The following is a 14,196-nucleotide window of genomic DNA, read 5'->3' on the forward strand; positions in this document are numbered from 1 at the left end:
GTAAGAGCCCCAGTCTTTCTTGGATCAGGAACCAATTAAGCATGGAGCTTTCCAAAATCTCTAAGCTGCCCTGGAAATTAAAAGTAAATAAAGGATGTAAAGTTGTCACAAGAACAAACAATTAAGTTACTAAGTTGTTAACAAGTATTCAGTGGCAAGAGATAGTAACAAAATAAATGACTGACTGATCAAGCAAGTAGTTAAATGGTGTCATGGAGTATCAAACACAATGATAACACTGAGGAAACACTGCATGGGATTAACAGAGTTAACTAGTCCCAATTTTTTATTTACTATAAATATTTTTTAAAATGTGAGTACATATAACACTCCTCTTACAGCTTTTAAATTCAATAACAACATAGAAATTATTTATGGTATAAACAATATTATAAAAATATGAATTAAAAAACTCGTAACTCTACCATTTGGACATAATTTTTATATATTTTCTGCACTGTATTTTTCATATTTATTGTATATTCTTAATGTTTTAAAATATATTTTATATTGTCTATACTCAACATTATGTACTTGAAGTTTGCCAGTCTTAAGCCTGTTCTGTCACTGAGGTAGGTGCTCTAGAAAGCTTATGTGTCTTGGGTAAAAAAAAAGTTGCTTTTGTTGTTCAGCCGTATCTCTTTATTACAGATCTTAGCACTGCTTTCAGTGCTTCTGAGTACAGCTCTCATAATGTAGTATTCTGATAAGATAAAATTAATTTGTTAATTTCCGTTATTTTAAGGGACTTATCTTACAACAATATAAAAGACCTTCCCAGCTTTAATGGTTGCCATGCTCTGGAAGAAATGTAAGTTGGTCTTTGACTTACTCTTTTTTCTATGGTCTATTGTTAATTCATTGAGCCTTTCCTATTGTAAATAAATGCCTTTCATATTAAGATCTTAGAAATTCACATAATCAGGTGTTCCTATGAATAAATGTCCAATGGTACCAGGTGTGTTCATGTGACCAGCATTTATCGGGCACCTGTCTATCAGGCATTCTATGAGATGGTATGGGAGGAGGGTGGTGTATATGAAAAACCAACCAAACAAAAAACTGGTCCAGATGTGGATATCTACAGTGTAGCTATACAGGACAGCTCTGGTGGGAGTTGACTGAGAGGTCAGGAAAGGGAGGAACTTATACTCCCATGTTATCTCCTCCTTCCTCTGACCTTCCTTCTGTGGTACTTGGTATGGTTGCGTCTTGGGTCCTTTCTCACTATGTTGTCTTCCTGCTGTCACTACTATGTGGAGTTGGTGAGGAATTTAGATAGTGTACCTTAACTCTCAGTGTAATTTTGGGTGAAATACCAATTAGTCTAACCCTTTCATCTTCTAGACAAGGAAACAACAGTTCCTTTTACTTTCAACAAGATCAATTAATGTTACTCATGAATGAATGTTTAAACTTAGAAAAAGTTTAATTAAGAAATGTTATTTTTCAAAATAGAAAATATTTTCTTGCTTTTTTTCTCTTTCTTTTATCTTTAATTCTTATTCTTTTTTTAGTTCTTTGCAACGTAATCAGATCCACCAAATAAAGGAAGATACTTTTCAAGGCCTGACATCCCTAAGGATTCTGTAAGTTCCTCTGTGATTATTAGAGACAAATAAAATTTTTGTTAAACTGTAAATTAATGTATCATTATAATTCCCATGTTAGTAGATATACTTAAATATAGGATTTATTATGCATAAATATTGTTTTTCAAACTTTACCACATGGTACTTCATAAATAATTTCCTTTCAGCATTTTTTCACCTTAGCTAATTTATGAGATTGCTAAGTTATGAGATTGCCCATTTGTGAGTGAAAAAGTATAACGTGTATAGCTTGAGAAACGCACCTTGTGTGTTTTCAAGTCATAATAATGAAGTTTGTCAGTTTGTTAGGGGCTGAGTGGGCAAACTATAGCCTGTGGGTCAGATCCAGCGTGCCTCCTGTTTCTGTAAATTAAGTTTTATTAGAACACAGCCCTGACTTTTTGTTTAAGAATTGCCTAAAGCTGCTTTCACCATACTATGGGATAGTCAAATAGTTGCAGTAGAGACCGTGTGACCCCCAGAGGTGAAGGATATTTACTATCTGGCCCTCTACAGAAAAAGTTTGCTGACCCCTGCACTGGGGTACCTATCATGGCAAACACAGCTAATATGCAGTAGAAGCACTCATTTAAAAAGTGATTTGTATTTGAGTGCATATTTGTGCCTGGTACTCTATTAAGCACTTGGGAATACAGAGATGACTAAGACAAACCATGTCACGGCCTTCATGCAATGCAGAAGATGCAATACACTAAATAGGGAACAATTTTTTTTTATACAGAAAAGAATTTGAAACATTGACAGTGAAGTGAAATTACATATATTAAAATCATGTTTTCCAGTAGATCCCCATTAAGAAATTAAACATGCGTCTGCTAGAGAAATACTTTATTGGTAGTTGGGTTGCTGGACCTTTCCTTGTTGCTAACAGGCTTCCTGTGGGTCTGGGCAGTAGTGGGGAAGGGGACTGGCTCCCAGCTGCCATCACTTCTAGAGCGCTGATAAGTGACAACAATGAAAAGCTAGCTGGCCTTTTCATGATTTGGAACCAAGTCTGTCGAATTTTCCTGTTATCCAGGAGATGTGTCATGGAATGAATTTAACCTATGTTTAAATTTCCATTAAGTCTCCATGTAAGTGTGGTTGCAGATTAGGTCTCTGTTTTATTAATTCTGTAATATCAGAATTCCTCAGGGTGTGTTTCTGAATATAGTATATGGCTCTGGTGTTGATATGGTTTTTATTTCCTGCTTGGGGAAATAATGATATCTGAAGCCCTTCTGGAATGCTCTTGTTTGCATATTGATTATTTGTCTTCCCTCACGGCCTTATCACTAACCTTTGAGAAGGCAAATAACCTGAAGCCTGTTTTTATTTTCAGCTTTGTCAGGAGCTGTGCTTTTCCTCACCTAGTTAATAGTACCAGAAGTTATAGCATATCATTTATATTTCTGAACTAGTATCAGAATGATAAGGTGGAGAAAATTCACAACTGTTTGAAACAGATGCCAGTTAGAATTACTGCTCCCTGGAACACATTCCAAGAAATATTTGGCTGTGAAGGGAAGGACTTTAACATAAACATTAAAAATGTTGTTGAACAAGATTAAAGATCTTTGTTATCTTATCAGGGATATTGTGACTACAGCAGATTCTAAAGTGTAGTCTGCATTTGGAATTTATTTCAAAAGAGTAACACTTTATTTTTATAATTGCAGAGATCTGAGTAGAAACCTGATCCATGAAATTCACGACAGAGCTTTTGCCAAGCTTGGGTCAATAACTAACCTGTAAGTTTCATGCAGCAATATCATGAAAGTAGTGAATAGTCTGCAGAAGCTTGTGTTTTAGCATTGTCCTACCCAAATCATTTTCTCTTTTTAGTGTTCCCTTGTATAAATGCTAACCTGCTATGATGTAGTGGCAGCTTCTGAAATGGTTTTCGCACACCTAAACTTCCTCTTAGAACTCTGAGACTTGTGATGTTAATGCATGTACAGATTTGTGTCTTAGGAGTTAATTTGAAGTCTTATTCACATTTTAGAGATATAAGTTTCAATGAATTAACTTCATTTCCAACGGAAGGCCTAAATGGACTAAATCAGCTGAAACTTGTGGGCAACTTCAAGCTGAAAGAAGCCTTAGCAGCAAAAGACTTTGTTAATCTCAGGTGTGTTTTTGCTTATTTTTCTTTTTTGTGGAAGTTTTGGTAAACCTCCAGATTATAGAGTGTCCTGGGTTTTTTTTTTTTTTTTTTTTTTTTTTGCTGTGGTTCCCAGATTTTCTGGGAGGCTATCATTTAAGAGTATTTTCAACCTCAGTCCTCACAAACTTGGAAAAAAATAGAACATGAGCATTAGTCCATAGTTGTTGAGGACATGAATTGCAGACCATGTTGCTGTCAAAGAGATAATCTAGCCCTTCATCAGAATGGTTTTGTATATAGTGGGATTTGTCATTTGCAACAAGATGGCAGAAAGCACATGTGAACCTACAGAAAGTTGACACAATGTGATAATACTTTACAGAGATATTAGAGTTAGAGAGGGGACCTTACTAGATATAGTAGAGAGAGGGTTTGGGAATATTATTATGGGAGAAGAGAATAAATATTTTCATTATACTTATATGAACAAAGTGAATTCATTTAATGGTGTAAAGTCACAGATGACCTGGGACATTAATTTTAAATGAAACTACCAGTTTCATATGATAAATTGGGTGTGGTTAATTCATTTATAAAAGGAGTCTGATAAGATTTTACTTTAAATTGCAGTATTGCTATTAAATTTTAAAGATGTCTTGATTCAAATTGTTTTTAAAAGCATACCTTATATAAATGGAGAAACTCATGGTGTCATCTGATACCAGAGCTTTTTAACAGATGAGGAAACTAAGTCCAGAGCGGATAATGACCAGCTTAAAGTATTTACTTTTTACAGAACAAAAGCATGTCTGTGAAGTTGGTATTTCAGTATAGATTTTGCCATTTTTTTCAGGTCTTTATCTGTACCATATGCTTATCAGTGTTGTGCATTTTGGGGTTGTGACTCTTATGCACATTCAAGCACAGAAGATAACAGCCTCCAAGATCACAGTGTGGCAAAGGATAAAGGCAAGTGCATGAACTTTTGAAAATAGAACACAGCATTAATCAAAGTCTCTGTTATTGTAATCAGTTTGCAAAGGATCAATGTGAAATCTGTGGAGAAAAATGGCTTTTGTGTACTGTGTTCCTGACATCTTTAATATGTTATTAAGCCTGGTGCAAGCTGAACTTACATCATGTACAAGAGAGAAGACTGCAGGAAAAGATGGGTCTTTTGAAGTGCCTGAACCTTGAATTAAACAGTTTGTGTTATATATTCAGGTCCCACTGACCTAGCAGTTGTCACCAGCAGTGCTGAAAAGGAGGAGCACAGTCAAATCATTATCCACTGTACACCCTCGACAGGTAAGCCTAACACATTTGACTGCAGTTTCTCGCTTTAAACAAACACTAGGCAAATATACCTAAAACTTCCAGGGATAGATGTGATTTCTGTAACAGGAGTGCGACTAGATGGTTTCATAAGGCCTGACTCAATGTGTGGTCTGTATACAAGGAGCTTAGCCATCTCTTGCAGAATCTCAGGCCCAGACCCAGTGACTCAGAATCTTTAACAAGCTCCCCAGACGAGAGTTGTGCACGTTGAGGATGGAGGGGCTCTTTCTTCATGCAACTTTAACCCTAGGTCCAGTTCTTACTGGTCTGTAAGGATTTTTAGTGTTATCCTTTTTTTTTTTTTTTAATGAAACCTTGCCATTACTTTTAAAAAATTTATTTATTTGTTTGTTTATTTTGCCTGCATTGGGTCTTCGTTGCCGTGCACAGGCTTTGTCTAGTTGCAACAAGCGGGTTGCCATTACGTTTCTTTCTGTTTTATTTCACTGAACTTCAGTAGACTTGGGAAAGTTATTAAATTGACACCACGTATTGGTCATGACTGTATTCTGCCTAATCTATCAGAGAAGATGGATTTAGAATTTTACTGTTAAAGAAAAATTTAAATAATGGCTAAATTGTGTGCTATGAAGTAGATTCCTCTTTAATATGATCACAGGATGATCTGGACATTAATTTTATAACTCAGAATCGTAAATATTATGGATTCTTTAATGATTACTACTGAATTGTGAGCTTCCTCAGAGGCTGTGTATGTGTTCTTTTAATACTTAGCACAGTGCCTGGTGTAGAGAATAATCTTAAAGTGATCAGCTGAGTGAATGGGATTAACAAGAATCATTTATGTCTATGCAGTTATTTAGTTTCTGTATTGACTGGTAGAAATTAAGGGGTCACTTGCCCTGCTGGGCTTCTTGTGTTGGAGAATGTACATAAGGAAGGGAACGTCTTTATTAAAGGGGAGTGTAAACTGAATATGCAGAGATTCCATTTCTTCCACACTGATTTTAAACCTTGGGGGTCAACCAGAAGGAAAGTTGGTCTGAGCTCATCTCCCCAGGTGGCAATAGGAGTGAAGTGCAGGTCTGCTTCCTCCACTCCACTCACTTGTAGTAACACAGAGACAGCCATGTGCTGACACAGAAGCAGGAAGTGGAGGAGAGCAGGAACCTTCTTTTAAAACTCGAGGAAGCAGCAGGTTTCCAAAGACAGACTGGGTGGAGCCAGCTTCCCAGGCTTTTGAGGGAAAGTAATTCCACCCACTAATCAGACACTTTCCAAAGGGTGTCCTGTTCTCCCAGGTCGGATTAGCTACTCCTTGTTCCTTGCAGAAGGAAGAGTTCAGATACAGAGATAAAGGTGAAAGGTTCCTCTTAACACTTTCCTGACGGGGGAATAAAAAAATTAATTAGAAAAAAAAATTTTTTTTTAAGTTTCTCGAGTGAGATCATATAAATGGTGCAGAGCTGGTTTGTTAGGTCTGTGAATATCTCAGTGATTAAGTTGCTTTATGGGATGTATCAAACTTCAGGACAATCCAGAAACATAAATTAGAACGTGTCTTTTGGGCAGTTGCAGTACATAGTTTTCTTATGCTCTGTAGACAAAATTCTGTTTTTCTTCACTAACTTTTATTTTTTAAATATTACTATCTTTTTAACATCTGTATTGGAGTATAATTGCTTTACAATGTTGTGTTAGTTTCTGCTGTATAACAAAGTGAATCAGCTATACATAAACATATATCCCCATATCTCCTCCCTCTTGCGTCTCCCTCCCACCCTCCCTATCCCACCCCTCTAGGTGGACACAAAGCACCGAGCTGATCTCCCTGTTTTCTCTAACTTTTGAATAAAACAGTTGTCATTTGGGACATAACTAGCATGCCAGTCAGTTGCTAGAACATACAGCTCAGCTACTAAATTAGTTTTTGCAATCCTAGTTTGTTATGTAGGGTTTTACTGGACATAGTTTTACATTACTAGTTAACATTGGTGTTAACTAGTGTAACATTGATTTGGCTCTCATACTGTCTGAATGACCTCTGTCAGGTCAACCAAACACTTTGAAATCTCAGTTTCTCTGGATGAAAAATGGGGATAATTATACCTATCTTAACCTGCTTCATCAGATTGCTTTTGAAAGCTATAAGAAATGTGTAAAAAATATATGTATTACACATACATATAATATACAATTAGTATAAAGTATATTAGGAACTCGGAAGGAAGAAGGAAAGGACCTGACATTTACTGAAGTACAACTATGTACCCAGTAGCCCGCTTAAGTACCTTGTGTATGTAATTTTACTTAAGCTACACAACGCTGTGAAATAGGTGTTATTATCCACAAGTGAGAAAATGAAATTCTTAGAGGTTTAAGTTGCCCTCTCAAGTAAGAGCAGCAAGTTATGAACCCCAAACTCAAACTCTAGTATATCTGATTGCAAGCCCTCAGTTTATGAAGTACCTTTCAGGTACTAGACACTGTGCTATGTATATTAACTTAGGTATAAGAAAAAGTGAAAATTTTCTTTTAAATATCATTGTATGGTTTGCCCAATAGTTAATAAAAGAAATGAAATAAATATATATTAAAATAACATATTAAATTTTTAAATAGCCCAGTCCAATGACTAAAATATCAAAGAAACGGTAATCTTTTCAATTGGGATCAGTTCAATTTGTAGTAGATTAATTATTCTAGTTTCTCTCTCAAGCCATATCATATGGAATATGGTCTTTTATAAGTTGTCTTTTCTCTCTTTCATTTTAGGTGCTTTTAAGCCCTGTGAACATTTACTGGGAAGCTGGATGATCCGTCTTACTGTGTGGTTCATTTTCTTGGTTGCATTGCTTTTCAACCTGCTTGTCATTTTAACAACATTTGCATCTTGTACATCACTGCCTTCCTCCAAACTGTTCATAGGCTTGATTTCTGTATCTAACTTATTCATGGGAGCCTATACCGGCATCTTAACTTTCCTGGATGCTGTGTCCTGGGGCCGATTTGCCGAATTTGGCATTTGGTGGGAGATTGGCAGTGGCTGCAAAATAGCTGGGTTTCTTGCCGTTTTCTCCTCAGAGAGTGCCATATTTTTATTAATGTTAGCGGCCGTCGAAAGAAGCTTATCTGCAAAAGATATAATGAAAAATGGGAAAAGCAATCATCTCAGACAGTTCCGGATTGCTGCCCTGTTTGCTCTTCTGGGTGCGGCAGTAGCAGGCTGTTTTCCCCTTTTCCACGGAGGGGAATATTCTGCATCACCTCTGTGCTTGCCATTTCCCACAGGAGAGACCCCATCATTGGGATTTACCGTAACCTTAGTGCTGTTAAACTCACTAGCATTTTTATTAATGGCCATCATCTACACTAAACTCTACTGCAACTTGGAAAAAGAAGACCTTTCAGAGAACTCACATTCTAGCATGATTAAGCATGTTGCCTGGCTCATCTTCACCAACTGCATCTTTTTCTGCCCCGTAGCCTTTTTCTCGTTTGCGCCATTGATCACTGCCATCTCTGTCAGCCCCGAAATAATGAAGTCTGTTACTCTGATATTTTTCCCATTGCCTGCTTGCCTGAATCCAGTCCTGTATGTCTTCTTCAACCCAAAGTTTAAAGAAGACTGGAAGTTACTGAAGCGACATATTACCAAGAAAAACGGATCCATGTCGGTTTCCGTCAGCAGCCAAGCTGGTTGTGTGGAACAGGATTTCTACTATGACTGCGGCATGTACTCACACTTGCAGGGTAACCTGACTGTGTGTGACTGCTGTGAATCCTTTCTGTTGACCAAGCCAGTGTCCTGCAAACACTTAATAAAATCACACAGCTGTCCTGCCTTGGCAGTGGGTTCTTGCCAAAGACCGGACGGCTATTGGTCCGACTGTGGCACGCAGTCTGCCCATTCTGACTACGCAGATGAAGAAGATTCCTTTGTCTCGGACAGTTCTGACCAGGTGCAGGCCTGTGGACGAGCCTGCTTCTATCAGAGTCGAGGATTCCCTTTGGTGCGCTATGCTTACAATCTCCCAAGAGTTAAAGACTGAATCAGTGTGTTTGTGACTGTTTCCCCCATCAACCCAAATCACAGTGTTTATAGAATGAACTCTAGTCTGATCTCTCATCTGGGAAGCACTTCTGTGATCACTGCCTGGTGTCACTTAGAAGAAGGAGAAAGGCGGCAGTTTATTTCTTAAACCAGACCTTTGCAAAGAACAAGTGCCTAAACTATCAATGGATGAAAAAATGCAGTGTCCAAGCAATGTATAGTCTATTTGAAACAAATGTATAACTTGAAAAAGATTCTATGTATATCATAGCAATATAGCGTTAGGTTTTTCTGATCCATAAGAAGCAAATTTATACCTATTTCTGAATTAAGCACAAGATAAAGAACAGCTGTTAATATTTTTTTAAGAATATTTTAAATGGTGATTTTGTATAATTGAAGAAAAAGTCTTGCTAATTTTACCTAATGTTTCATCATTAATCTCAGGACAACTTACTGCAGGGCCAAAAAAAGGGATTGTTTCCCAGATAGGACTCTGAGAGTGCATGTAGGCATCATCGTCTGGCATTGTCTAATCCATCTCTGACATAATAGAGATTGTTTAAGAGATTTAAATCTCAAACCTGAAGATGTTTTTAAAACAATATTAACAACTGTTAGATTTTAAAAGAATAACCGAACACATTTGTTTTCAGTCATTATACACTGCTTTGTTTCAATCACAGCAATTTTTTCTTCAGTGTTTTGTGATCACACTATTAGGAAAAAGTAAAGGGCTCATTGCTGTGTGAATTAGTAGATTTGGCTAAACTACTTACATGGGACTTTAATAGTATCTGAGGGATTCGATAGCTCCGTGTAATGTTCTCATTGATAAAACACGTCCTAATATCCTTGGAGCTATCAGTATTTTCCAGTTTTGTTGGTCTGTGATCTACCTATAGTTTAAATTATACAGAAAGTAAATTGTGGCAAGTGATTTCATTATTTGGAAGAAATTGGGAGTAATTATGACACAAAGCACTTATATTCATTAGTGAGCTGGATTCTCCTGAACCTATACTATTATATGGAAGCTGCCATACATTTTCCCCCTTACTTTGATTTACAAGAGCCTGTGCAACAGCTCAGGAACGGTGTTCTTGTGAGACAAGCCAAATATGTCACCAAGGAAAAAAAAAGGCATAAAGCTTAGGCCTGACAAGCCAAATATGTCACTAAGGAGAAAATAAAAGGCATAAAGCTTAGGCGTATATCTTTAAAAATCAAAAATTTTACTTGATGCTCACCTATGGACTTCTGACATGTTCACTATGTGGAGTCTTAAAGTTATAAAGGTTCAATACGTTTTTTGAACAATATGCTAAATCAGTAGCAAACCCACTGCCATATTAGTTGTTCAGGAGATACTAAAAGACATTAAGCTAGATTGCAGTTTAAAAATTAAACTGTATATAATGTGCATATAATGAATTTTTATCTTATGTAAATTATTTTTAGAACACAAGTTGGGAAATGTGGCTTCTGTTCATTTCGTTTAATTAAAGCTACCTCCTAAACTATAGTGGCTGCCAGTAGCAGAATGTTAAATTGTGGTTTATATACTTTTTGCATTGTAAATAGTCTTGGTTGTATATTGTCAGTGTAATAAAAACAGAATCTTTGTATATCAAAATCATGTAGTTTGTATAAAATGTGGGAGGGATTTATTTACAGTGTGTTGTAATTTTGTAAGGCCAACTATTCACAAGTTTTTAAAATTGCTATCATGTTTGTATATTTACACATCTGATAAATATTAAATCATAACTTGGTAAAAACATCTAGCTAAAAGTTTTTTCTTTTCAAAAGTCATGTTACTGAGTACTTTCATTGCATTCATTTAAAAAATAGAATAGCAGATATCTAAAATATGTGGTAAACTGTGCTATACATATGGCAGGAAATACAATATTGTATGCAGTGTGTTTAATTATTAAAGTTTCTGGAAAGCAATCTATTTTGCCTTAATTTATACTGATATATTAATGAATTTGCTTAGTGTTAAACTAAGCAAATTGAAGTAAAATATTTTTAAGAGTATTAGAAGAAATGTTGAGAGAACACTTTGCTGAAATTTAGAAGTGAGGTTTTATTCTATCTTAAGTCTGAACCATACTCACGGAAAACAAACTGTGAAATTTACGAGGATACCATCAATTGGATCTTATTTAAAAGCAAATTATTTTAAAAACTGCATGATTCCAGTTGTAGCCAATTGCTCAAATGCAGTAGTCCTCCCTTTCTTCCCTTATCTGAGGTTTCACTTTCCATAGTTTTAGTTGCCTGTAGTCAACCGCAGTCCAAAAATATTAAATGGAAAATTCTAGATATAAAAAATTCATAAGTTTTAAATTGCACACCCTTCTGAGTAGTGTGATGAAATCTTGCGCTGTTCTACTCTGAAACGAATCATCCCTTTGTGCAGTATATCCTGCCTGTTAGTCACTTAGTAGCTGTCTCTGACTATCTCAGTGCTTGTGTTCAAGGAACCCTTATTTTACTTAATAATGGCCCCAAAGCATGAGAATAGTGATGCTGGCAATTCAGATATTCTCATACTATGCCTAATTTATAAATTAAACTGTATGGGGAAAAAAACATAGTATACATAGGGTTTGGTACTATCTACAGTTTCAGGCGTCCACTGAGGGTCTTGGGACATATCCCCTGTGGATAAGAAGGGTCTGTTGTGCTTAGAAATAATTCAGTATTCACAGTCATCAAGACTTCATTTTACAGATGGGAAAATAGAGGGCCTAATGAAATTTAAGTGAATACCTGACACATACAGCAAATTAGAACCCAAACCAGCACCCAGTTCCCCTTAATTTGAGATGTTTTTTGTTTTTGTTTGTTTTAAACTTCAGTATATGTTTGGAATTCCCATAACCAAAAGTAGAATACTATAATTACCCCTCCTCCCATGCCCTAGGCCCTTACTGCCCATACCCAACATCCAGCTTTGGCAGCTGTCAACAGCACATGGTAAATCTTGTTTCCCCTTCATCCCATTCACTCACCTTCTCTAATCCCTCTGCTCCTTGGATTATTTTGAAGCAAACCTAAAACTAATTGTTTCATCTGAAAATATTTCAATATGTCCAGGGATACATTTTTTTAAATTGTGTCATATATTGCAATAGGACTCACTGATAATGATGTTATTTTTGAAACAGAGATTTTCAAGCAAGGGTCACTCTTCACTTACACAAGTTTACAAAGCCAGCAAAAAATAGGAATTATCTCAAATATAGCGTGAAAGTGAAAATAAATGAGTAGTAAGAAGAGAAGTTACTAAGTTAATACCCTGAAACTTAAGGGGAGAGGCCCTCTTTCGAGCTTATTTATACATTTTATATAATGCAACCAAACTTGATTATGGTTTCTGTCCCAGTAATGAAAAGGTGCTGTAAGAAAGGAGACCACAGGACTTGATTATGTTCAAGCACCAGCACCAGCAGCTCTTAGCCTCTTAGCTCCAGGATTGTTACAGCATAATGCAGTAGTTGGTCATGATGATGATTCTGAGGCGTCAAGGGCATAATTTGTTTAAAACATTTTAGATCCCATAGCAAGAGGTTACAGTGGAACAGTTTTGGAGTTTAAATGATACAAGTTACCATTTACCATTTTCTCTTGTCTGGTCCTGTGCTAGAAGCTTTGAGAATTAATAAAATATGACTGGGAGATAGATTATTTCCCTATTTTACAGAGGAGTAAGTCAGAACTTGGAAAGGCAAAACAGCTTGTTTAGGGAAAACTAGCAAATAAGAGGAAAACCATGGATTCAAATACAGGTCTCTTACATACTAAAACTTGGTGTTTTTTTTTCCTACTATGCTTCAGTAATGTGGGGTGATGTTTGTTGGGAATAGCTTCTCAAGTTTACCCCCTTATGAAGCCCTAAAGTGGCCCAGGGTGATGCTGTTGTTATTGATTCGAGAGATGCTCTCCTAAAAGGTTTTAACCAGATACACCAATATTGAGTAATTGGGATACAGAATGAAAACTCAAAGCCATTTTATTCCTCCATCAATTCTATCACTCATTTAAATTGCTCTAGTTTTCTTCCATTTTCATTGTTTTTACTGAAAATTTTAACAAAACTTACATTCCATTTAAATAGTTTTAACCATGTCATATTTTATTAACCATAGCTTCTGTCTTCTGGATTGCCCTTAGTTACTATTATTTCTACTATAATTCTTTGGTGTCAAATTTTGCAGATCTAAATTTCATTGAAGATTTCATATCACTCTTTGGTCAGTGACAAATCCTGTGTGCTGTTTTAGCCATTGTCAGTTTTCATTGTGTGGTATTTCTACAGCAATATGCATTATGAGCTGGATAAAGCCCATTTACTTAGAAGTGTACACAGTTCTGTCAGCATGAATAAAGGAACCAGCTTTAATATCTATCACCTCTTCCTTACTACCTTCATCCCCATCCCCAATCCCTGAAGAGAGTTCTCCTTCTGAAGTCCCACAAAATGTTTTCATTCCTCACAAAATGCATATAACAGAATATTTTAACGGTATGACTCTTCACCACAAAAGAATGAGGAGCTTGTAACGGCTTGTTAACGGCAAGGCTTGTATTTTATATATCTCCAGTGCTTAGCACAGACCGTAGTACACTAGAGCCTTCAGAAAGGCCCCGATGTTCATATGCACTAAACAAACGAGTTCCTGTAAGATGCTAGGCAGATGAAAGGCTACCAAAAACAATGAAAGATTGTACCAAAAGTGCATTTTTAGATACACCTCTAAACTTGGATAATGTTCGCCCCCCACCCCCTAAAATACGGCCGTGTGCTGAGAGAAATCACGGCTGATCCTTGTAACCCTGACCTTGTAATGATACGGGGTTAGTTCTCGCTCCTGCTTTTCCCCCTCAAAATATCTGCCTTACTCAGTGATAGCACATTTCCTGTACCGAATGAACCACAGCAAACAAGGGACGGGCCCTCCAAGCTGTCAGCCGGGAGCGGGACCTTATCCGTGAGCGGAGCGCGGGTTTAAGTCAGAAGAAGCAGCGCAGGTCCAGGCCAGGGAGGAGAGCGGGCTGCCAAGAGCCTGCAGGGCGCCGGAAGCCACCTTCTACAGGGCTGGACAAAGCCCAGGCGGCCTCCACGCGTCGCC

General features: G+C 36.8%; 1 protein-coding gene across 1 annotated transcript in view; it reads left to right on the top strand.

Annotated features, from left to right (window-relative positions):
* LGR4 (leucine rich repeat containing G protein-coupled receptor 4) overlaps positions 1-11,008 on the top strand; it is a 101,990-nt gene extending 90,982 nt beyond the window's left edge. The window contains exons 12-18 of the mRNA XM_030864837.2: positions 746-811; positions 1,518-1,589; positions 3,272-3,343; positions 3,598-3,723; positions 4,553-4,668; positions 4,924-5,007; positions 7,774-11,008. Of these exons, the coding sequence (XP_030720697.1) occupies positions 746-811; positions 1,518-1,589; positions 3,272-3,343; positions 3,598-3,723; positions 4,553-4,668; positions 4,924-5,007; positions 7,774-9,050 (1,813 nt within the window). The 3' untranslated portion in view covers positions 9,051-11,008. The remainder of the gene's footprint in view (positions 1-745; positions 812-1,517; positions 1,590-3,271; positions 3,344-3,597; positions 3,724-4,552; positions 4,669-4,923; positions 5,008-7,773) is intronic.
* The last annotated feature ends 3,188 nt before the right edge of the window (positions 11,009-14,196 follow it).

The sequence above is a fragment of the Globicephala melas genome, chromosome 8, assembly GCF_963455315.2.
Source record: "Globicephala melas chromosome 8, mGloMel1.2, whole genome shotgun sequence".
NCBI lineage: Eukaryota > Metazoa > Chordata > Mammalia > Artiodactyla > Delphinidae > Globicephala > Globicephala melas.